Source organism: Pseudorasbora parva, chromosome 20 (genome assembly GCF_024679245.1).
Source record: "Pseudorasbora parva isolate DD20220531a chromosome 20, ASM2467924v1, whole genome shotgun sequence".
Classification (NCBI taxonomy): Eukaryota; Metazoa; Chordata; class Actinopteri; order Cypriniformes; family Gobionidae; genus Pseudorasbora; species Pseudorasbora parva.
This window is the reverse complement of record NC_090191.1, coordinates 38289803-38314968: the sequence shown is the minus strand read 5'-3', so window position 1 is coordinate 38314968 and position 25166 is coordinate 38289803. Positions and strand designations below refer to the sequence as shown.

General features: G+C 40.5%; 3 protein-coding genes and 1 long non-coding RNA gene across 19 annotated transcripts in view; 2 read left to right on the top strand and 2 right to left on the bottom strand.

Annotated features, from left to right (window-relative positions):
• The window catches only part of shank3b (SH3 and multiple ankyrin repeat domains 3b), a 45156-nt gene extending 42005 nt beyond the window's left edge, over positions 1–3151 (top strand). For 10 of the 12 annotated variants that reach the window (XM_067428045.1, XM_067428044.1, XM_067428041.1 and 7 more), the window contains one exon: positions 414–3151. In XM_067428045.1, coding sequence (XP_067284146.1) covers positions 414–981 — 568 coding nt within the window. In that variant the 3' untranslated portion in view covers positions 982–3151. The remainder of the gene's footprint in view (positions 1–413) is intronic. The other 2 variants (XM_067428047.1, XM_067428048.1) reach the window with 2 other exon arrangements.
• LOC137049513 (uncharacterized) overlaps positions 1–4288 on the bottom strand; it is a 46911-nt gene extending 42623 nt beyond the window's left edge. For both annotated transcript variants that reach the window (XR_010899625.1, XR_010899626.1), the window contains exon 1: positions 4166–4288. This is a non-coding gene — a long non-coding RNA (uncharacterized lncRNA). The remainder of the gene's footprint in view (positions 1–4165) is intronic.
• An 8920-nt stretch (positions 4289–13208) lies between these two features.
• tymp (thymidine phosphorylase) lies at positions 13209–23140 on the top strand. 4 transcript variants are annotated; one of them, XR_010899524.1, is made up of 10 exons: positions 13209–13370; positions 14491–14675; positions 14766–14962; positions 15117–15215; positions 15856–15985; positions 17750–17868; positions 18243–18405; positions 18780–18994; positions 19212–19352; positions 21708–21846. XR_010899524.1 is itself a non-coding variant. In XM_067427210.1 (10 exons), exons 2-10 carry the CDS (start codon positions 14540–14542, stop codon positions 21854–21856), a joined length of 1362 nt encoding a protein of 453 aa, XP_067283311.1. In that variant the 5' UTR covers positions 13213–13370; positions 14491–14539; the 3' UTR covers positions 21857–23140. The 4 variants fall into 4 exon arrangements, 3 of the variants coding, with proteins under 3 accessions (XP_067283311.1, XP_067283313.1, XP_067283312.1); XM_067427210.1 differs by having other exon boundaries at positions 13213–13370; positions 18780–19007; positions 21708–23140; XM_067427212.1 differs by having other exon boundaries at positions 13214–13370; positions 14566–14675; positions 18780–19007; positions 21708–23140.
• A 563-nt stretch (positions 23141–23703) lies between these two features.
• Positions 23704–24894, bottom strand: lsm8 (LSM8 homolog, U6 small nuclear RNA associated). The gene is made up of 4 exons (XM_067427189.1): positions 24754–24894; positions 24294–24334; positions 24078–24205; positions 23704–23964 (listed from the first exon to the last, which is right to left on the bottom strand). Exons 1-4 carry the CDS (start codon positions 24782–24784, stop codon positions 23874–23876), a joined length of 291 nt encoding a protein of 96 aa, XP_067283290.1. The 5' UTR covers positions 24785–24894; the 3' UTR covers positions 23704–23873.
• Between the last annotated feature and the right edge of the window lie 272 nt (positions 24895–25166).

The window sequence follows — 25166 nt, the reverse complement described above, 5'->3', positions numbered from 1 at the left end:
AACTAATGTTAAATCAACATTTAGTTTATATTGCTGCACTGGTTGTGGTAAGTTGATTGCAGCAAGTTTTGGATGCTTACAAAATGAATACCAAAAGCATGCTGTGGTGGAAATACTGTGATATGCTAATGCACCAATTTTTTATACCCTTTCTGAGGACTCCAGTTTTATATTAACTGCTCTAACTGTCATTTTATTGCATTAAGTTCTCACTGCATGCTCTGCACTATTTAAATTATCACAAACCCCAAATGCTTACAGCATTGGATCCACTTTCCTTTTCTCTCACGTTAGCATCCCAGTAGTTTCCCTAAAGTACTGCAGTTAAGACTCTTCCTTTGTTTGCTTTTTTTGCTTCTGCTACATCTTCCCCTCTCTTATTTGTCTTCATTTTTTCACTCTCTCTTTCTTAGACTCTTTAGTAGTTTAGGGGAGCTTCACACCATCTCTCAGAGGAGCTATGGCACCACCTTCACAATCCGGCCTGGCAGCCGATACCCAGTGACCCGTAGGACTCCGAGCCCTGGAGCCACCCCTGAACGGAGTGAACCATTGGGACCTGTTCGTACATTCGGCCCTCACCACCACCATCACACTATCCTCAAGTCGTCTAGCCTAAGTTTGCCCCAGGAGCCCAAGGAGGTGCGTTTCGTCATGAGGAGCGCCAGCGCTCGAGCCCGCAGCCGTTCTCCATCCCCCTCGCCATGCGCCTCCCCCTGCCCCTCACCAGTATTGGGAGCCCCTCTCCTGGCCCTGCGACCATTCAGACAGCGCCCCCTAGCACTGTGGAGTAAGTATGATGTGGGAGAGTGGCTAGAGAGCGTGGGATTAGGTGAACATCGTGCCCGATTTTTGGAGCACGAGATTGAAGGCGCCCACCTTCCTGCCCTGACCAAGGACGATCTGGCAGAATTAGGGGTGACACGAGTGGGACACCGAATGAACATTGAACGTGCACTGAAGCAGTTGCTAGATAGTTGAGGAGAGTCAAAATGCAGGATATAGTTCCATGACAAAATAATACAAATTTTACTATTAAAAATAAAACTTCTCCCAAAGTCTAACACCATAGATTCCAACCCACTTTTTTAGCATTGCACAGCCCTTACATAATATAGATTTTACCCAAGCACCCACCATGTTTCTTCACTAGTTTGCCGCCTACTAAGAATAAAAAAAAAACACATGCTGGACAGGAGTGTGGACCTACTGCGCAATATCTACTATTTTCAGCTACAGGTCGAACTGGTCATGTTTTAATGGGTCTTCTGCACAATAACAAATGATATAGCCAGCAAACAGCCATTTCCATCACGTGCCATGTTTAACAAATGGCAAACGCTACAAAATGCTCTCACATTAACAGAGGAAGTTTAGGAATATCTTCACCGTCTGGAATTGTGTGCATTTCTTAGTTCCAGGAGAGACTTCTGAATTTTAGAAAGCAGTGTCAACTAAAAGAAAAGAGAAGAGTTTAAACCTCTCCTGTAAACAATGCCAATGCTTCCAAGTGCCCGGAAATTTACAGTATGTTCACAGACCATCTTGCAACTCAACAGTAGATAGCCATGTTAATGGTGATTGTAGGATGCATTACAGCAACGGGACTTGGCATGTGAACGCAGCATGTCCAAGTAGGAAAGGATCTGACAATCTGCCCTGAACCAGGAGGATAAAAAAACTTCTCCCAATACAATACAAGTGTGGCCTTGAGGTAATACTGCCGCCATCTAAAATTTGTTAAAGATAGATATTTTCAATCAATACATTCAATTTTATATGTATATGATATATATGGAGTTATATATATATATATTCAAAAAAGAGGAATGTATGAGAATAAGGTGAGATATACTTGTCTTATACCCTGTGAGATTGTGTCATATTTGGTCTTACTTTATATTTGTTTTATTTGTCAATTATCAAAATACCCTAACACGAACACAGTTACTCTCTTTTCCCCAAGGTATAACTTGTTATTTGTGAGTTATAAACATAATCTTTGGACTAGTTAATGGTCAGTTATTTAAGAATTTCATAATTACGGACAGACCTTTTTTTGTCTATTATGAATAAATGCTCGGTAAGACTGTATGTAGAATAACTGATTTGTTTAAACAGAGGATTTGAAATACCAGGGGATTTAGGTATACATTTATTTGTTACCTTTTGTATATGATAACTAATAATAATCAGTTGATAATTTCATGCTGATCAATTTGTGAATTTAAGACGTTTCTTTGGTTACGTACAGTATTGTGGAATTCATTTGGGATTTAATTCTTATCAACTCTTTCAGTATTCAACAATATGAGCAAAATATGCTACCTAAGGGCTTTTAACACAGACAAATTAAACAGTGTTATTAAACATCTGTTTCAATGCAGACTGCTAATTTGTCTGATTCCCAGTTATAGGAAAATCTACAACTTAAAGTAATAACGTGGCACATGCTAATCTTATGCTTACGGGCCTCAAACAGCAGTGTGGCCCTGACCCTAATGACCCCGTGTGTGTAAACACACGTTTTTGTTTCTAGCAAAAGTTCTATAGTGCAACCAAATGACTAAAAGTAATCTGACTACAAGCATATCTACTGTGAATATAGAATTATTTTTCTCAATCCCCAAGATTGTCATATTAATCAAGCAAATGTTAAGATTATATTGTGTCAAAATTATCTGGTAACTAGCTTGACTGGTTTGTTGTGTTTTGTAAGCTGGAAGAGTAGACATTGCTGTGGTTTACACATTTACCTAACAGTTCAACTCTGCCAACAGAGGAGAAAAATCCTCACACTTGTCTCTCCTCCGGTTGGTCAATTTGCACAAAGATGTGGGTGCTACTGTTTATAAGCCATCTGCATAAAATATTACTGTACTTCCCTCATCTGTCCCTGTCCTTCTCCCTCTCTTCCGATCCTCACTCATTTACACTCTCAAAGACAATTATGTAATTAATTACTGCAGCCATGTTCTTTTAGTTTACTACTTTTAGGAGCTCTCTCCTCTATTGTTGACTTTTTTTTGTATTTTTTTGTTGGATAAAGTGATTTGAGGATCAAGCTTTTGGACATGTTTGCTTTAAAATGAGAAAATGTACACAAAAATATAATTTGACTTGTCTGTTATTAAAGATCATCTCTCAGGCTGTGGGGATTAATCGAATATTACATCATCCTTCTGTGGAGAAAAAGAAGAGGGTTGAATTTATTCCTCTATACATTTTGATAACTTTAAAATGTACACAAACACATTTTCAGTTTTATTTATTTTTGTGAACCAAATTGAATGCTAGTAGAAAATGGTCAAGGTCAAATTTCTACGAATTATACTTTCTAAACACTTGCTTTGTTCAATACTAATCAAGAGATAAAAGAAAATGCCAGTTTCTGTAAAAGTGCTCATTGGCTTTAAATACAACCCAATTGCTGAGAGTACATTAAATCCAATATGCCAGAGACAGCCACGGTTACATAATTGAGAAATCAGTAAATACACAAAATTATTATTGAACTACATAGCAAATTGTTATATAGTCTATTATATTGAGCGACAGTCTAGCATGTATATATGTAGGGATGGGTATTGACACAAATTTCACGATTCGATTTGATTTAATTTCAAGTCAATATCAATTATTTTGGATATATGCAGTATCAGGTACAGTACATGGCAAATGTTCTTAAGGAAAAAAATATCTTAACTAATGCTGTAAACTACAGCGAGTCAGTTACTACATTACATTATTGTTTGTAGCATATATAAACACATTAGGCAGTTTTTATATTAATCAAGTTATAATACTAACTTAATAATAACTGACTTATGTTTCTACTCCAGTTCCTTTTTTTGAAATATAAACATTTAAATGGTGTTCATAAAACTTGATGGATTTATTCAAATATACATGATCGAAGAACAGTAAAAATATGAATATGCTCTTTTTCATTCAAATGAAAAAGCTCCGCTCTGGAGTTAATTTTTCTAGCTGACTAACGAGTTTATGGTCATTGAATGGCTTTTCTCAGGTAAATTTAACACATGACATTGTTTACAAGCCGTTTTATTGGCATCTTTCCTCTGCTGGAACATTGATTAAGCAATTATATGAGACATGATATGGATTTCAGTAAGTTTTACCTTTACTGTATCTTTCAACATACCTTCTGATGTTCATTTGTATATTTTGTAATGTAACTGGTGGTAAAGCAGAAGAGATGAACAGTTCACGATGATCAGGAAGATGGTGGACTTTATTGGGATTAAGTGCGACGCCCAAATGGTGATAAGCCCCGCCTTCTAAATAAAAGAGCCAATCGTTGATTAGTAAAGTCATCGGGGGGGGGGGGTCATTGCAGCTGTCTTTAGAAGCTCCGGTTGCAACAGACAGTGTGAGACTGCGTTTATTTCATATCAAAAGTAACAAACAAAAGTAACAGTTTATTACATGGGAGGCGCTACAATGTTTTGTCTCTTCATCAACTGAAAATTAAACGGGATTTATCAGTTCATAAAATTGACAACTGATTAAAGTATCTTTAAAATATTTAAATCAGTATTTTTTATGATTTATAAGCTGCAAAGACGTCCCTTGATCTGCATACAACATAAGCATATTTACTAATTTTTCAATGAACTATATGGGCGCTGTTGTCACTATGGCAACCTAATTACGCTTTTTAATTTTAAAAAGGGAAATATTTTTTTTTAATTGTTCAGTAAAAAAGAGAAAACTTATATATTTACTTGCAAATAAAAAAAATGTTTTGGCCCAAAAAAAATGGAGCTAATAAACTGCATAAAATTCCAACACATAAAACGTGACACCATTCCTAACCTGCATTTTATTTAAAAAAAAAATAGAGGTCCTAATTTTTCCTTAAAATTACATATATTAGGCTTTTTTACAGTGTGGTTTTATTATTTCATTATGTTTAATTCATTATGTTGCTTACAAAAACCCACACACACATGATTCATAATTACCTATTATGATAGTGGAATTTATTTTGGGAGGATAGACGTCACAAAAGAGTCCTAATTTAGCAGTTTTGAACCATTTGAGGCCAGCAGTGCTAAAAGCATTTATGCAATTGGACTTTTGACTCCAAACCTTTGGTTACTGACAAACGGCTCTTGTGAAAACTTTTCCATGTGACAAGCCCTGCGCCATAAAATACAGATCAGTGACTTACATATTAAATATGAAGTAAAGATATAAGATATTAAAGTAGCTATACTAAAGTTATCATTACAGACACATGCTCATCATACCAACAGTTGTTCTCATTCATGAATGTTTTTTATGAAGCGTTACCAATAATTTATATTACACAAGATATAGCCTAATTATTAAACAAAAGCACAGTGCCTCCCGCTTTAGAGGGGCATCGCAAAATTTGAAGAATATCATGAATTGATCATGTGTAACGGATTCACAGAGGCAGGATTCAAAAGCAAGTAATTCAGTTTATTAGACGGATAGTGTCACAGAAGTCAAAACTCAGAACAGTGAAGAAGTCCGGATAAGACAGAGCAGTGAGAGAGGCTCTGTTGGCGACACGGGCAGGCTGTGAGCAGCTGTGACTCGGGAGGTCGGTACAGGTAATCCGGGAAGGGATCCAGCGTTTCACGGAAGGGGGAAACGACAACCAACACGGAGACACAAGGGGAAACATCCAACAACGCTCTGACAAAGACAAGAGAGAAACAGAGAGACTAAATAGGGTGAAGGTGATGAGTTGCAGCTGGTGCAGGTGATCAGCCACAGGTGCGTGATGAGCCAATCCCAGGCTCCGCCCTCACCTACATTCAACACGCACCCAAGAGTGAGACAGGGAATCCATGAACCGTGACAGTACCCCTCCCCCTAGGAGCGTCCCCTGACGCTCCCAGCCGACCTTACCTGTTGATTGTAATCATCAATAAGGGAGTGATCCAGAATGTCCCTAGCAGGAACCCAACTTCTCTCCTCCGGACCGTAACCTTCCCAGTCCACCAAGTACTGGAAACCGCGTCCCCTCCGTCTAGAATCCAGAATGCGATTAACCGAATAAGTTGGTTCCCCATCTACGAGTCGCGGCGGTGGGGGAACCGGGACTGGCGGATTAAGGTGGGAGTGAAAAACAGGTTTGATTTTGGATACATGGAAGGCGGGATGAATCCTCCTGTACGCCGGAGGGAGTTTGAGGCGGACTGTCACCGGACTAATGATCTTGGTGACAGTGAACGGGCCGATAAATTTGGGAGCAAGTTTATTAGATACGGAGCGGAGAGGAATGTTCTTGGTAGAAAGCCACACTTTTTGACCGACGACGTAAACGGGAGGCTTAGACCGGTGGCGGTCGGCTTTAGCCTTGGTGCGCGCTCCCACCTGGAGCAGAGTCTCACGGGCTCTGGTCCATGTGCGATGACACCTCTGGATAAAGGCGTGAACAGAGGGGACCGCGACCTCGGAATCCAGACTAGGAAAAATAGGTGGCTGGTAACCTACACTACACTCAAATGGCGAAAGGCCCGTAGATGACACTGGTAACGAGTTATGAGCGTACTCAACCATAGAGAGTTGCTGGCTCCAGGATGAAGGATTCTTGGATACCAAACATCGCAACACTCTCTCCAGATCCTGATTGGCTCTCTCGGTCTGACCGTTGCTTTGGGGGTGATAACCCGAAGACAGACTAACCGTGGCTCCTAGTAATTTACAAAACTCCTGCCAAAATTTGGACACAAATTGGGAACCTCTGTCGGAGACCACGTCCATCGGGAGGCCATGTAACCGAAAGACGTGATCTACTACAGATACCGCTGTCTCCTTGGCTGAGGGTAATTTGGGCAAGGGAATGAAATGTGCTGCCTTCGAGAATCGGTCCACGACGGTCAAAACGACCGTCTTGCCCTGGGAGGGCGGGAGGGCGGTAACAAAATCTAGAGCGATGTGGGACCAGGGTCTCGAAGGAACAGACAGCGGCTGAAGTAACCCCTGGGGAGGTTGGTTAGATGTCTTACCAACCGCACAGACCGAGCAAGCCAAAACGAAACTGCGAATGTCGCGAGCCATAAGTGGCCACCAAAATCGTTGCTTTATTAAACTGCAAGTGCGGTTTACCCCTGGATGACAGGCAATGTTGGAGCAGTGACCCCATTTGAGGACCTCGGATCTTAACCCCTCCGGAACGAATAAACAACTCGGTGGGCCGCCGGGCGGGGGCGTTACCCCTTCTAAGGCCACTTTGACCTTCGATTCGATCTCCCATGTGAGTGTAGAGATAACTATCTTCTCTGGCAAAATACACTCGGGAGTAACCGGGCGTTCGGAAGCATCAAAAATACGAGATAAAGAGTCGGGTTTGATGTTTTTAGACCCAGGGCGGTACGAGAGAACAAAGTCAAAACGTCCGAAAAAAAGTGCCCACCGAGCCTGCCTGGAGTTGAGTCTTTTAGCAGATCTAATATATTCAAGGTTCTTATGATCCGTCCATACAATAAAAGGTACCCCCGACCCTTCAAGCCAATGACGCCACTCCTCCAATGCTAACTTGACGGCCAACAACTCTCTGTTACCAATGTCATAATTGCGTTCGGCAGGAGAAAGACGATGGGAGAAAAACGCGCACGGGTGCATCTTGTCATCTGAGGGAGAGCGCTGTGAAAGAACCGCTCCTACCCCCACCTCTGACGCGTCGACCTCTACCACGAACTGACGTGTGGAATCAGGGGCGACTAAGATGGGAGCCGAAACAAAGCGGCTTTTGAGTTTGGCGAATACAGCCTCAGCTGTATCGGACCACCTGAACGTCGTTCGGGGAGAGGTCAAGGCAGTCAGAGGTGCGGCTAGTTGGCTGAAATTGCGAATAAAACGCCGATAGAAATTGGCGAACCCCAGAAACCTCTGTAGGGCCTTACGGGAATCTGGACTTGGCCAATCCATCACAGCCTTAACCTTGTCGGGATCCATGCGCATTCCCTCCGATGACACGATGTACCCTAAAAAAGGAACAGACTGTGCATGAAAAGCGCATTTCTCCGCCTTGACAAAAAGCCCATTCTCTAGCAACCTCTGAAGCACTCGTCTGACGTGTCGAACATGTTCCTGGAGAGACGAAGAAAAAATCAAAATGTCATCCAGGTAGACATATATGAATTGGTCGACCATGTCTCTCAACACATCATTGACGAGTGCCTGGAAAACCGCTGGGGAGTTGGAAAGGCCGAAAGGCATGACCAAGTATTCAAAATGCCCCCTGGGGGTGTTAAATGCGGTTTTCCATTCATCCCCCTCCCTGATGCGAACCAAATGATAAGCGTTACGTAAGTCCAACTTCGTGAAGACGGATGCTCCCTGTAACCTCTCGAAAGCTGAAGACATCAACGGCAAAGGATAGGTATTCTTTACCGTGATGTTATTCAGCCCTCGGTAATCAATGCAAGGTCGCAGAGAACCATCCTTCTTCCCCACGAAGAAGAACCCCGCCCCCGCTGGAGAAGAGGAAGGGCGGATGAATTTGGAGGCTAGAGAATCAGAAATATATTTCTCCATGGCCTCCCTCTCTGGAATAGAAAGAGAGTATAGTTTGCCCTTAGGCGGAGACTTACCTGGGAGTAAATCTATAGCACAGTCATAGGGACGATGCGGAGGGAGAGAAGCAGCTCGGGACTTACTGAACACTTCCTTCAGGTCGAGGTACTCCGGAGGCACGTTAGACAGATTCACCGCCTCACTCTGAAAAACAGAACGAGAAACAGACGAACAAGCAGACACCAAACAAGACTCATAACATTTATCACTCCACGCAGACACAGAGTTTTGTCCCCAGTCAACCCTTGGATTGTGTAACTCCAGCCAAGGGTGACCGAGGACAACGGGAGCCAAAGGGGAGTCCAGGATGAAAAATGAAATGCGTTCGGTGTGGTTGCCGGAAGTGATCAGTGTAAGTGGTTCAGTGGTGAATGAAATGTCAGGGAGAACTTGTCCGTTGAGTGCGTTGACAGAGATGGTGTTCTTGAGTGCAATGGTGGGTATGTTAAGTTTGTGAGCAAGGGCAGAGTCAATGAAGTTACCTTCCGCTCCCGAGTCGAGGAGGGCGAGGCTGGAATAATCCTGAGCTGCCCACAGCAATCTCACCGGGAGGAGAGTGGAGGATGAGGTCTTTTCCACGGAGATCCCGCCCGACAGTAGCCTTCCTTTTACCGCCGGGCGTGGTCTTTTACCGGGCAGGAGTCTAGCAGGTGTCCGTTCCCGCCGCAGTACAGGCAAAGACCACGGGATCTCCGTCTCGCCTTCTCCTCCCGGGAGAGCCGAGCTCGACCCACCTGCATGGGCTCCGGGTCGAAGGTGTAGCTGACCGCATCCGTAGCGCTGGCCTGAGGGCATTCGACACTCCCATGCTGAGGCTCCATCCTGGACCTCAGCCGACTCAGACGAGCGTCCACCCTCAAAGCAAGATCAATGAGACCGTCAATCTTCTCCGGAAGGTCGATGGCGAATATCTCCTTCTGGATGCGGTCAGCCAGCCCATGCAGTAACATGTCCCACTGTGCCTCCTCGTTCCACTTGCACTCGGCGGCCAGGGTGCGGAACTCGATGGAATAATCCGAGACCGAGCGGTTACCTTGGCGGAGCTCTGCGAGTTGACGTGCCGCTTCTCTTCCGGTCACCGCTCGGTCAAACACCCTTCTCATCTCTGCCGCCAGCGTCTGGAACGAGGAGCAGCAAGGATGTTGGTTCTCCCACACCGCCGTTCCCCAAAGTGCGGCTCGTCCGGAGAGCAGGGTGAGGACGAATGCCACCTTGGATCTCTCTGTGTTGAAAGTCTGCGGTTGAAGAGCGAAAAACAAGGAACACTTGGTAAGGAAGGCTCTGCAATAATTGCTCTCACCGGCATAATTCTCGGGGGTAGGCAGACGTGGTTCCGGTTGCCGCGAGGCAGATGGTGTGTGGGGAATCGGCGGTGGGTCGGGCACAGTGGGACCGACGAGTTGTTGCATCTGTTGGGTCAGCTCGGCCACCCGTGCCACCAAGGTGTGTACTGCCTGTCCTGTGGCAGTTAAGTTCGCCTCCTGCTGGTCCAGTCTCTCGTTGCTGCTGGTCAGTAGGGCGTTGATACTCGCTGAATCCATGGTTGGTCAGAGCGTTCTGTAACGGATTCACAGAGGCAGGATTCAAAAGCAAGTAATTCAGTTTATTAGACGGATAGTGTCACAGAAGTCAAAACTCAGAACAGTGAAGAAGTCCGGATAAGACAGAGCAGTGAGAGAGGCTCTGTTGGCGACACGGGCAGGCTGTGAGCAGCTGTGACTCGGGAGGTCGGTACAGGTAATCCGGGAAGGGATCCAGCGTTTCACGGAAGGGGGAAACGACAACCAACACGGAGACACAAGGGGAAACATCCAACAACGCTCTGACAAAGACAAGAGAGAAACAGAGAGACTAAATAGGGTGAAGGTGATGAGTTGCAGCTGGTGCAGGTGATCAGCCACAGGTGCGTGATGAGCCAATCCCAGGCTCCGCCCTCACCTACATTCAACACGCACCCAAGAGTGAGACAGGGAATCCATGAACCGTGACATCATGGCCCTGGATTTAAAGGGATTTTAAAGAATAATAGGCTATAGTAACATATCTGGAATTAATATTATTATATTATAATGCATTTCAACAATTTGCAAATGATAAGTCTTCTTTTTATTTCAAAATATGCTCACATTCACATAATAAATAGTTAATAAAAAATATTCTGTGGTGAACAAAGGTAATTTATAGGCTACATGAAAAAGTTAGTTCAGGTAAGAATAAAAAACTAAGTAAAATATTAGTACTCAAGTTATACTCGAAGGTCGACTTTTCTGGTAGTAATGTTCCCATCATGCACTGGGGCATGGATAACTAATAAAGTTGATATTTAGCTCTATTTAAACTGTTTTAGTGTTACGTTTACGTTTAGAGTTCATTATGTAATCAAAATGACACATTCACATTTAAAAACGGTCCATCAAATGTTACCAACTGTGTATTGGTGTGTTCGGGTAGGTATTGAGTGTAATTACAAAATTATTTTACTGTCCTATTAGATTTAGATTTTATTTTATTTCCTTATGTTTGTGACTAGTCTAACAGTCAGAGCTACAATTGGGGCTGTTGCTGATTGCTGGCAGCCACTGAGAGGACGTTGTTCCTCGTTTCGCCGTTTTCCACCGCTTCTTATGTTTACGTTTGAATTGCTGCAGTTGGTTGGTTCTGGTTTGGAGGACATTTGATGTTTCTCGCCGCGACTGCTCACTGGTGGTCTCCCTTGGGCTTAAGCTGCATGGTGGCTGAAGTTTGCACCGGGCTAGCGTCATCTGGGCCATCGTAATCGGCGTCCGGCATGATGTTGGGATGTTCCGCTTCTCGGCTGCGCCGCTGTTCCGTCCTGCATTGCGGCCGTGGAGCGGCTTGGACATCTGCGCCGACCCCGGTGTGTCCACAGAAGTCCCCGGAAAAATGTTCTGCCTCCTGCATGGTGCTGCGGCGATCCCCATCGTTTGAATCGTCACGAAGACCCATCATCTGGTCTTCAGCTGTCCTGCCTCGGCAATATCATCAGGACACACTGCCGCTGGGAGAAATTTAAAACATGGAGTGGACCACAGTGTGCTGCGGAGCTAACAGAGACTTCCACCATCAGCTGTTTTCTGTTCACCATCAGCTCTGTTTCTGTTCACCATCAGCTCTGTTTCTGTTCTGTTTTCTGTGTTGGTTGATTGTTTGTAGTATTCTATATTTTTACTTTTATTTCATTTTTTGTGTTATCCCCCCCCCCCCTTGTTGCACTTTGAGATTCTTCGGAATGAAAAGTGCATTATAAATAAAATCTATTATTATTATTATTATTATTAATATGTAGACGGTGTATACATAATACTGTTTACTTAACAGTTAAGTAGAGTTTACTTAATTCCATATAAATTGTACTTTAAAATGTATGCAAAAGAAAAGTTAAGTAAACTTTAATGTTTCTTTTTCAAACGAATTACATGGATTAGAATCACATAAATTAGGCCATATGCCTATTCATTTCAAAATCAAAATGGCAATTACGTTTGAAAAAAAAGAAAAAAGAAAAAAAAAGTAGATTACTGGATTGCCCTCGGTCGTTTAACCTTTCTATCGTAAAACGGTTGACATTTATTATGTTTTATTATGTGTAGCTGGCCCATACCTTGAACTCTTGCATCACTGAAACATCACTGAACCGAAGCTAATTTTTTTGTCATCCTAACAATGCAGATTAGTTCAGTGCAACAGAGCCAAAATGAATAATATCACGTGACGTCTGTCCCCTCAATCTCTATTGATATTGCATTATTGTAAACAGCACAACAGCACACAAAGAAAGCACACAAAAAAACCTTTTTATTCAAGAGTAAAATCTCTCTCCATTAATAACATGTCATAATTAAAAAAGATTATTTCTATTTTAAAAAAGACATTAAATTAGGCAGTATATAAACAAACATAAAAACTGGCGCCTTATCTGGCTCTTTATTCCCTGTCTGTTAAAGGAATGCTCACCAATTCTGATTGTTATGCCCAATTTGTAACGTAGTTTTTTCATCTGCATAAGCCTATGACTTTCTTACAGCCTCTTTCCATTCATGTTCATCTTTGCGTATATTGTTTTGAAGCAAGCCATTGTTATTTGGCACGTACAACCTGGCTGTGGTACAGTGTTTAAACAAGTTTAAAACAAGCCATGATTGTTTACCAAGCCATGACTCGTCTGATTATTTACGTCCAGTCATCCGTCTTCCATGCCGCGTATGGGACGCGTCAGGTGGGAGTGGTGGATGATCAGTCATGCAGCAGGTATCGGAGTAGATTAGAGGACCGTTCCGGGCACGTTCTGGGAAGGATGGGGGAACGTTCTCCAAACCAACAGGGAATATTATATTTACGTAAAGAAAACTTTCCTGGCTAACCGAGAACGTTAGGATGCCTGTTTTGGGATCCAGAAACTAACGTTTACCCAAAAATGTACACATTTTTAATTGTTATTAATATATAAATACACACGTTAATTTTATTTTAACCAGGTTTTTAGTTGTTAAAATGTGTTCGTGTTTATAAGATAAAAAAATAAAATAAAATAAAAAAACGTCGTGGCATATGCCTGCCACCGTGCCAACCGATGACGCGTCATGACCCGTGCCCATGACGCATCAACTATCGCACTGTGCCTCGCGCACGATGCGCCAATGGAGCTCTATTGACAGTACATGGACGTTCATGACACTGACTGATATATAAGAGGCTGGTTAATGTGCCACTGACACATGACCTGAGAGAGACTGCACTGATTCCACCGCTATTTACTCTGCAGTAAGACGGTAAGTGTTTATTTTTTAATTTTTTTTATTAATGCTTATCTGTGCAATGATGAGCTATAAAGTAGACTTATGATATTTTACACTTGAAATATGAGTAAATGTATTATTATTATTTTTAAATCTTGAACATTAAAATAAAATGTTTTGTTGTTTAGGTAGCCTAAATTTATCAGAAATTGCAACTGTCACCCATTCACTTTCACTTTCAGTCTTGAATTTACAAAAGCGGTTTTTGTTATTTACAATGTTCTGTTTGCAGTGTTGTGTAATTTATTTCAAACAGCTGCAGTGAACTGTGGTTTCCCCAAGGTCCCTACTGACTTACAGTACATTCATTTATATGAATACTATTATTTCCAAGAATGTTTTAACATTTATAATTAAATTATAAATTAATTTCAGAATCTAATTTCAGAAAAAAAAAGTGTTTAGAAAAGTGTATAATTATTCAACTATAATTATTAAATAGATAGTGAAGGCCTATACTGTAAACAGGAGCGAGGCTAGATGTGTTCAAACGGGTTTTACGTGGTTCATAAAACAGGTTGGACAAATAATAATAATAGCCTATCAAGTATTCAAATTAAAATTTGCAGCACAGTTTCAAGTTCAATGTTACACAACAGTGAATAAGAAATGACCTACATGAAGGAATTCATTTATATATGGTCAGACACTTGCACGTGTCCTAGCCTATATTATTAACCTTTTTCCAAAATCAAGCTCAAATTGAGTTAAGAGGTTCCAGCATTTGTCAGAGATGCATATACTCTCTCTGTCCGTCACTTACAGCCGCACATGAGGCATAGGCCTAGGTAGTGTTTCTTGAGTAAAGAAAACGCTGTTTTTATGAAAACAAAGTTTTTTATTTTCCATAATATTTTAAAATAACTGTGTAATATAAGCAGGATGAAGTTATGAGGTTTGAAGTTGACTAATTTTGACTGGTTTGACTGACAGTTTGAAGAGCCAGTGGAGTTATATTAAGTACTCTTTCGTCCACATTTCAAAGTGGGCTCACCTGTATACAGATAACGTCAATAAACTGCAATATTTTATGAGCTGGACAAGTTACCAGAGTAAAATCTAACCTTTTCTGAAATATTTCTTCTGGACAAAGTTTCTGTTTTATGCTCTTGACTGGAGAAGACATATAATCTGATGCAAAGATGTCATCAAATAACAACACAATTAGTTTCCCTGAGCTTATAAAGCTGAAACGGGACGGTGGAGAACTCAGCCCAGCAGAGATACACACTTTTGTGCAAGGAGTCATATCAGGAGACTTCCAACAGAGTCAAATAGGTAAGACTATGACCACATAAATGTTGAGCCACAAGCAAAGAAGACTTTTGTGTGGGATTTTACAAAAACAACTGTGTTGCAACGGCACAGGTGCAATGCTCATGGCCATATGGCAGAAGAACATGACTGATGAAGAGACTCTGGTATTGACGAGAGAGATGATGAACTCTGGTGAAACGTTAAAATGGCCGGAGGAATGGATTGTGGTGGACAAACACTCAACCGGTGGGGTTGGAGACAAAGTCAGTCTTCCACTCGCTCCTGCTCTGGCTGCATGTGGCTGTAAGGTATGGGAAATACGCCGCCTGCAATTGCCTATAGCTGCTGAAACATATTTTATTACGGGTTGCAGCAGCCCTAAGCAACACTTACCAATACTAATGAATGAGGGCAGAATTTATTTTCTATAAAAAAAAAGTGATTTTTTTCTTTCTTTTCTAGGTGCCCATGATAAGTGGCCGAGGACTGGCACATACAGGTGGAACCCTGGACAAGCTGGAGTCTATCCCTGGGTTTAATGTCAACCAATCGGTTGAACGGGTAATGTGGAAACGTGGGATTTGCTTACATCTGAACTGATGGTCAGCTGTAATAGCCGTGACAAAAGTCAAGCAATCAATTTTGCACTATTAACTGTTACATCGCAAATACAATCCTCAGGTCCTATAAGAATGAGTATTAAATAATAGGTGGTCACAACTCAATAATACTACAGCGGTATTCTTACATCAGTGTTTCTGTTGTATTGACAATATGAGAAACAAGCACACATATATTATGTTTGATCTTCTGTTTTTGCGATAGCTCTGTATATTTCTATGGCGTCGCTGTCGAAGAGTGTTTAGCTGGTGAAGACTTATTTGAGAGTTAAAGAAAGTTATCACGAGCATTGTAATGTTTGAAGCGGATGCCATAAAAGTCAGTAAACCAGGAAGATTTTAAAACGAGCGGTTCAGTCATAAATCTGTAAGCTCTTCACTTCATGCTGTGGAAATATAAACACAACAAGCAGAACTAAAAAGGGCTGAGGCTAGTAATGAACATTACAGTATGCAGGATTTCTGTATTCATAAAATATCCAGTTCCAGGGTGATGGATAAACTCGAAAACATTTTTTTTTATAAATATTTAATTTACCACAAAAAAAGGATTGAAATACAATATTATATTGTACTTCTAGGTGGAGCAGATCATAAGGGATGTGGGCTGTTGCATTGTGGGACAGACAGAGAGTCTGGTGCCAGCAGACCGTGTTCTCTACGCCACCAGAGACGCCACATCAACTGTTGATTGTCTTCCTCTTATCACTAGTAAGATTATCCTGGGGCCTATTGCACAGAACTAGGATAAGGGATTAAGCCGTCCTTCGGATGAGAAGTTAAACCGAGGTCCTGACTGTCTGTGGTCGTTAAAAATCCCAGGATGTCCTTCGATAAAGAGTAGGGGTGTAACCCCGGCATTCCTGGCCAAATTTGCCCATTGGCCCCGCCCAGGGCCGGCTCTAGCTCTTTGGTTGCCCTAGGCGAGATGGAGTTTTGCGCCCCCCACCCCTCCAACCCACCCCACTCACTTTTATCGTCTCTATTCTAATTCAGCACGTCTGTTTTCCTAGGCCTACCCCTAACTGAGATGCACTTATTATTAAACACGTTCGACGCTTTATTTCCACTTTTCAAACATTTTCTCACTTTTTATTGAAAATAAATGCCTTTCCGATCTGATATGTGATGGGAAAAGGGAATAGAGCGAATGTGGTAAAAGGCAGGATCGAACCTCTGATCAATCTACATCAAATCTTGATGCCATGCGTCATACCACTACACTACAGCCACTGTGAGGTATTTAGTGAACACAGCATATTTCTGTTTAATGTAAATAATATGGTATCTATCGTTAGGCTGCTCCAGTAAAAAAAAAAAAAAAAAAAAACGAGAGGCCGTATTTATTTCCTTCCGACGCCCACGTAGAGAGCGTTATTCATATTCATAACGAACTGGACTTTTGATATTTAAATGACATCCATGTAGGTTATTGTAGATTATTGTCAGTGAAGTTATGTTTGCAATACGTATAGTAATTATGTAGAAAACTAGCAAGTGATAGCTTGGTGACAATATTAATAATATTTATAAAATAAATATTAGTTGATAAGATTGATACTAAGTAATTTTATTTTGTTTGACAACTTATTGGCTGAGATAAGAAGACTAACCTCTATACTGGGCTTTCTTTCAATTTTCTTCCTTTCTCTTTTTCTCTTTTTCCATCCCTGTGCATCCGCGGGTTTAGACGCCTCATTTTTGATGAACGCGCAAGATGAGCACTTGCCTGACCTAACGCCTGAACTAATAATCAATAATCACCATCAATTCAATCCAATAATCAGGTTGATAAGTAATTAAACGTGTGGCTGAGGGGGCGCCCTATGATGATCATGTTTCATGAACATTATGTTGTATTTCGCTTGTTCCGATTATATGCTTAATGGGAAGTAATGGGCGGCACTAGTCTAGAGCGCGCTCGCGCCCCTAACACAATTGTCGCCCTAGGCGACCGCCTAGCTCGCCTATAGCAAACGCCGGCCCTGGCCCCGCCTGTTCATCATGGCCTCCTAATAATCCCCATATCCTGATTGGTTTCATCACTGTCTCCTCTCCACCAATCAGCTGGTGTGCGGTGGGTGTTCTGGCACAATATGGCTGCCGTCGCATCATCCAGGTGGATGCTGCACATTGGTGGTGCCTGAGGAGATTCCCCCCTTCAATGTAAAGCGCTCTGAGTGCCTAGAAAAGCACTATATAAATGTAACGAATTATAAATTATTACGAATTGTTATATCTTGGTGATCTTGTCATCTGTATGCTAAATCCACGCTGAAGGTACACTCACACCAAGAACTACAACAATAACGAAAGATAACTGTATATTAGCAGATAAATTGAGCCAGGATCACCAATATTTCCCGACTTAATCCCATATCCTAGTTTTGTGCAAGAGGCCCCTGGAAAACTTCTCTCACACTGTTACCCTACTTCTCCTGATTATTTTCTGATAATATTCCATGTTCTGTACAGGCTCCATCATTTCTAAGAAAGGAGCAGAGGGTCTGAGTGCTCTTGTGTTAGATGTGAAGTTTGGTAGGGCTGCTCTGTATAAAGATCTGGACAGTGCTCGTGATCTTGCTCAGTCACTGGTGAGAGACCATCTTGCATAATGGGGGGGGGGGAAGAGAGAGAGAGAGAGAGAGAGAGAGAGAGAGAGAGAGAGAGAGAGAGAGAGACAGTTAGTCCATTGTCCCCTGAGAAACTTTGCATTTGCTTGCTAAACTTGGGATTTCTTTGAATATGCAAAGTTTCTTGGGAATGCAAAAGCATTAAAATTTTCATATTATTTGCCTATATCTCATATTATTTTATATTTGATATGCCCCTCCAGGAGTCCTGTAATGTATAGCGTTATAAATGTGCATGTATATACGTTTTAATGAAAATAAAACACTAAAGCATTGACATAATTTTTCAATTCAACTCCGAATGTCACACAATCGTGGTGTCCATGTGCCGATAGGTCACTGCAGGAAACATGCTTGGCATGAAGACAGGGGCGGTGCTTACCCGAATGGACTGTCCTATTGGCCAGAGTATAGGCAATGCAGTTGAGGTGTGTGAAGCCCTCGAGTGTCTTAAAGGACGAGGGCCAGATGATCTCAGAGAACTGGTTACCATTTTAGGTAAGGGGAAGGACCCTTTTTTAAACATCCCACTGAAAGGGGTTCTCTTGGTCCGGACCAAAAAAGAAAAAATATCTTTAGTCCTGGTTTACTTAGTGTTCACACTGTCATTAAAGACCAAACCTTAAAGAAAGAAAATAACAATACAAAAAAACCAACACAACAACAAACGGAAGTAACACGACACTAAATCAAATAAACCGCACTAAGATAATTGCACCAGAGTTCACTTTAATCGAACCAAACCTGCCAAGTGAACACCCCCTAAGTTGACTTAATGGAACCAAATGTCTTTTTGTGATGTTTTTCAAGATAAATTGTCCACTAATGTCTGTGATAAGGAAGCATAACAGTGTCCTGTCCATTATATTTAGGTGGACATATATTGTGGATGTGTGACCCCAAATTTACTCTAGAGAGTGGGAAAAAGGAAATCGCTCTGAAGCTGAAGAATGGAGAAGCCCTGAAAAAGTTCCAGGCGATGCTGGAAGCTCAGGGTGTGTCTGAAAGTGTGGCACGTTCCCTGTGCTCAGACCAAACCGACTACTTTCAGCACATGACGCGTGCAGCACTTCAGACAGAGCTTAAGGTGCCAGATGATGGTAATTATGTTCCATGTTCTCGTTAGAGAATCAAATATGTTAATTATTTTTACATAACACTTACGGCACAGGCATGATTATAAACAGATTGCACAGAGCTCGCTATTAATATTCACAGTTATTCATGTACATGCAATCATCACGTCCATTATCTCAGCAAGAGCCATTGTGTGTGTGTGTGAGTGTGTACCTTTTGATTAACAGGAGCCATTTTGGACATTGATGGTTTGGCCCTGGCTGAAGTGCTGCACAAGTTAGGGGCAGGACGTACTAAATCTGGAGAGAAAATTGATCATAGCGTGGGAGCCGAGATCTTGGTAAAGATGGGACAGCAGGTACAGAAAGGTTAGTCTCTCAAATAATATGTATGGAACAAAAAACACACTGCTTACTAAATAACAAAATGACAATTAATTATACAAATGGTATGTGAAAAAGTATTCAATATGCAACAATAAACATTGAAAGTCACATGACCTCACCACATTGCACTGTAATTTAAAATAATCCATAATCCAGTTTTGTTTAGGACCTTTTTTGTCAATCCTATCAAATGACGAGTCAAGATTTAATTTAATATTACTGGTTTAAAATTCGGGTTCATTTATCACACTGGAAATAAAATGACAAATTGCAACGTGGGAAAGCACACGATGGTGTGCTTTGGTTGTACACTAAACAGTTTTGCAAATGTGAAAAACATTTTGCATGCTGTACCCAATATGCTGCACAATAATAGTACGAGTGGTACTGTAGTAGTACGGAATGATGAACAAAGCCTAGGCCCTTTTTTAATGATCTGGACTGGTAATCTGGCATACCGGGCATTTGCCCGGTGGGCCGACGCACTTTTGGGGCCGGTATAGTGTTTAAAATTGAAAAAAAAAAATATATATATATATATATATTTTTTTTTATTTTTTTTTTACCACTGACAACATGCAGCGACAGCGGCCCATTGGTTTGTCTTCTGAATTGACAAGCCGAAGCGAGAGCGACCTCCCCTCCATATTAGGCGCTTTTTTCTATTTATTTATTTATTATTTGAGCGCATGGAACTGCAAAAGGCGAATATCCGCACAGCACAGCCGCTGACGAACGTACGCTGCGTTTAAATACTGCTCTATGAACGGCACTTTGACTTATTTAGTTTTATACAATCGTGTGATATGGAAACATTACAGTTCTGTGGTGAATCTGCTGAAAACAGCCGCGAGCATACGTAGCCTATTCATGACGAGGTAAAGTGGAAAACGGCAATACACACAAACGTTTCACTTTAGCACAACCACAACTTACTCTGCAGCTACTAACAGCGAAGAAATATGGTGTTTAGGAAGAAACATTTATTAAAAATGTTGCTATATTACATAAATTAATATTGCAGAATATAAATCACTTTTATAGAGGCTGTTTTCGTATTTTCTACAGGTGTTTACATTTTTTTACTTACAAATAAGTTTATTATATATGTTTTATATAGTTTTGGAAACAATATAGCCATATAATGAGGAGCAAGGTTTGTACAGTCTGTTTTTTACCCTGTGACTACCATGATCTTACATTTAAATGAAACTGGTCTATAGTTAAACTAGTCTATAAAACAGCTTAAGTCTAGATCCCATAAATAAAGGACAAAGCTTTTTTTTTTCCTCTTTAAAAGTTTTAATAACTTTTTTTTAATAGATTTAATGAAATGTAATAGCCTCATGAAAGATAGATATCAGTGTCTTACTTAAATGATGTGTTAACTCTTGAAAAATATGATTGTTCAACCCCAAAATGTGATCATTTACTCACCCTAATGTCACTCCAAACCTAAATGAATTTATTTCTGTGTAGCATAAAATAAAATAATTTGAGTGTGTTTTTTTGTTCATACAATATTCAAATGGTAGCCTAACCAAAATGGCTTGGTTGCCAACATTCTTCAAAACATCTTATTTTGTGTTTCACAGAAGTCATGCAGGTTTGGAATGACACGAGAGTGAGTAAATGATGACAGCATTTAAAAGCAGTAAATGTACTTTACTGCATCCTAGCTCAAAATCATCAGTGCTTTACTGCCAAGGGCATTTCTGTCTGACCAAAAAAGCAATATTAAGTTTATCTGCATTTGCAGCAAATTCGATAATATCTATCATTATTTGTCCTAGTTTTATTTATATACGCCAATTTAAGGCCCCAACCCCAGCAAAAATATTCACGGGAAACTCATGGGCCGGATGTGCTGGGTATGCCAGAGCCGAATTTTAGCCCCAGTCCAGCCCTGTCTGAGCACATGGTCTGAAGCGCATAGTGCAGGTGCACTTAGGTTGTGTCCAAATCCACTTTTGCTAGTTTAACGACAGAAAAAAACGTCTGTGCGCCAGGCGCATGGTCCAAAAGGGTTGTCCCTACTCCCTAGTATCTTGATGAGTCATGGGTATGTTTTGGGCATCAAGTGCAATGAACCAATCAGAGTCTCATCTCCCATTCCTTTTAAAAGCCAGTTGTGGTAGCTACTATTTACACTCACTCAACCTGAGGAGTCAGTTTAAAAAGCGTGTGTAATGCCACAATTGGTCAAATAAGTAGCCAGTTTCATTCGTCATTACTGCAAATAGGCAACTCTGAAACATGCAGTGACTATCCATTACAATTTTTATCTGTAGTGTTTATTAAGACAAATCTGTGTTGATCTATTGATTCAATTGGCAGGTGAATCATGGATCAGGATTCATTACAATAGCCCAGATCTGACCACAGACCAGCGTTCTGAACTGCAGAAAGCTCTGGTCATTGGCAGCCTCGACAAATACAAGGCAGTGTCACGTGTGGCAGAATTCATCCAGCCAAACATGTCTTAAAGTCTCATTCAAATCATTTGTTTAAGTAAAAAATGTATTTGGAATGTACTCCCATTTTAAATGTATTGTCCCCCCCAAAAAACACTGAGGAAGGTTTTACAAGAAGAGCATGACAGGCGAAGACCAACACTGACCTTTGAGTTCTGCGCCTGGAAAATCTTTAAACATATTTGCTTACCAGTAATATCACTGTATGTGCCCAGGTCTGCTCAGTCCTGTCCTTGAGGTCTGCCTTCATGCAAAAGTTTAGTTTTTAGCTCTAATCCACCTAAACCAGAGAATGAAGGCCTGCAGGCTGAACATGTAAATTACAGGCAGGTGTGTTGGATCAGGAGCTGGAAGATGGATCTCCAGGATCAGGATTGAGTATACTGGGATAGGAGATGAGTGTCCCCCTACTGATTTGTAGATGAACTACAGCATAACAGGCCACAAACTTCTTTGATCAGTCACTGACGTGATTGTTTGGTGATATCTACAAAACTGTTGGCGAGTGATCAGGTCTAAAACCTTGAAGCATGTACCCGGCATAAAGAACTGAGCCATCTCAGAAAACAGGGTCTACTCTGCTCTCGTTCTTCTTGTAAGCATCCATGATGATATTTGTGACCCTGGACCACAAAACCATTCATAAGGTTTTTTTGTTGTTATTTATTTTTTAATTGAGATTATAAATAAATATAAATGAGCTGAATAAATACATTTTCCACTGGTGGTTTGTTAGGATAGGACAATATACAACTATTTGAAAATCTGGATCTGAGGGTGCAAAAAAATCTAAATATTGAGATAATCACCTTTAAAGTTGTCCAAATGAAGTCCTTAGCAATGCATATTACTACTAGTAATATATTTTATATATTTTTTTACGGTAGGAAATTTACAAAATATCTTCATGGAACATGATCATCGATCATTTTGACCCATACAATGTATTGATGGCTATTGCCAAAAATATACCTGTGTAACTTATGACTGGTTTTGTGGTCCAGGACATGTATATGTATAACATGTATAAAAACAGTTTTCTGACTATATTTATAATGAATAAATATTGTTCTAAGGTGACAAAATGAATTGCAAAGTATAACCCTGGTGCTTCATATCAAAACACCTGCAAAGTATAACCCTGGTGCTTCATTTATGTTTTCTTTGTGCATTTAATCAGATTAACTAGTAATTAGTGTGATAATTATTATTATTAATAAAATGAGGTTGTAGTAGATAAGGTGCTCTTTGCTGCCATATAGTGGTACAAATCCTGTCCAACATGGCAAACCCATAATGAATTGGGTATATATATAATATACATATATATATATATATATATATATATATATATATATATATATATATATATACATACATATATAGATAGATATTTTGATATCTGAAAACATATCTAGTGACATATCTATCTATAGTGACAATGTCTATATATAAGATATAGGACGAAGATATTTAATTAACACCAACTAATTGGTGTGATTATTAATAATAAGTCTATCTATCTATCTATCTATCTATCTATCTATCTATCTATCTATCTATCTATCTATCTATCTATCTATACACACACATGCATATATACATACATATACATAGACAATGTCTTAATATAAGATATATAAAGAAGAATGGGCTTCATTTTCTTTTTGCGCTATATAATTTTTAATTCATTTGTCTGAAATATAACCTGGATTTTTCTTTGAGAGATTCATATTTTATATACTCATGTCTGTTTAAGTTAAAATGTTGCCTAGGAAATAGGAACTGCATACTTACATCAGTCTTCACCCCCCCCACCCCCCATAATCAATAAAAAATAAAGAAATATTTTAATCAAATCATTTTCCAGATTTTTATTTCAACACGTAAAAAAAAAGTATATGTGTTCAGTCTATTGTCTTTAAGATTAAAAAAAGCAAATAATATTGCTGCTTTTTGATGCCTGCAGATTTCCTAGGGTGAGAGATTTCGTCTAAATGTGGATTTTTCTGTCCTTGTTGGGGAGGCATCAGTGCACCACAGAGTTGAGCGGTTCTGCTCTTATGTTTCCAAGATCCAGCGCAGAATCTGTTTCTTCGTCGATCTCACCAATTACAGCCCTTAAACAAATAAACATACAGGTCTGTTCCTTTTATGGTCTCAAAAATAAACTCTGCAGATGATTTGCACAATGCAAACAAATAGCAGAAATACTAGGGCCTTTAATACATACACATTATCGCCTCTGACAATATACAGTCCCAGGACCACCTGCTCTACTCCCTGGGAAGAGCTGAACACGCGCTCGTGGCTTTCATCCAGGATCAGGTTGATTGTCTGATCGAAACCTTTTAATGTCCCCTAAGATCAAGACAATAAAAGTCATAAGCAGGCTACTTTATTAATGCACACAAACAATGTTTACATGAAAACATGAGGAAAAACTCACCACAATCATTCTGCCATCTGATGTGACGATGGCAACTGTCCCTTTAAATATGTCAGTTCAGGCTCATAAAGACATCAACAACATTAACACTTAGCCAGTGCACATATACATATTAAATTAACGTCTATATAATGTAGTACACAGAGCGAGCATAGTCATATACATTGTGCATGCTTAAATAGCATATTTCTATTAAATATATACTCATCTGGAATTAGTTTAAGCTTGTAGTACAAACACATAACCAGACACAATTTACCCATACATATACACCACTCCACTGTATGGTTATGTAGTAAATGCACACTAAAATGATGCCGATAATGGCATGGCTTTATCACGTTCATAACATCCTCGCGCCCATTGAAACATAAACACTGTCATTAAAACAACAAAATGCCACCATTCACTGTTCTACAACACCGTCACTGCGCTCATCATGAAATGCGTCAAAGGATACGGTTAATGTAACTCTCAAGAGCGGTAGACATCTCTGCTGGTGCGTGTTTAAATCCACCGGGGCTCGAGTACAACTAAAACGAAACACATTCGTTCAGCTGCGAACTGAGCCGGAAATGAAACCGGAGACTGGAGTAGCCGATGACCTATCAAGCTCATCTACAGGCAGTATTAGTCGAGTAGGAGCAATAGAACATGGATGTAGGCCTATTTGTCCAGAAGATGGCGCTGGCTACGGGCTTCCAACAAGTAGGTCTTTATAATACGGTTTCTAACCCTGTTTCTAACTATGGAGCAACTTTTGAGATTTAGCTCTTGTTGAAAAGCCAAATTGTTTTAAAGTCACAGTGGAAACAGTGGGAATACACACAGGCGTATGGGAATATTGATGATGATGATGGCACTTGCACAGAC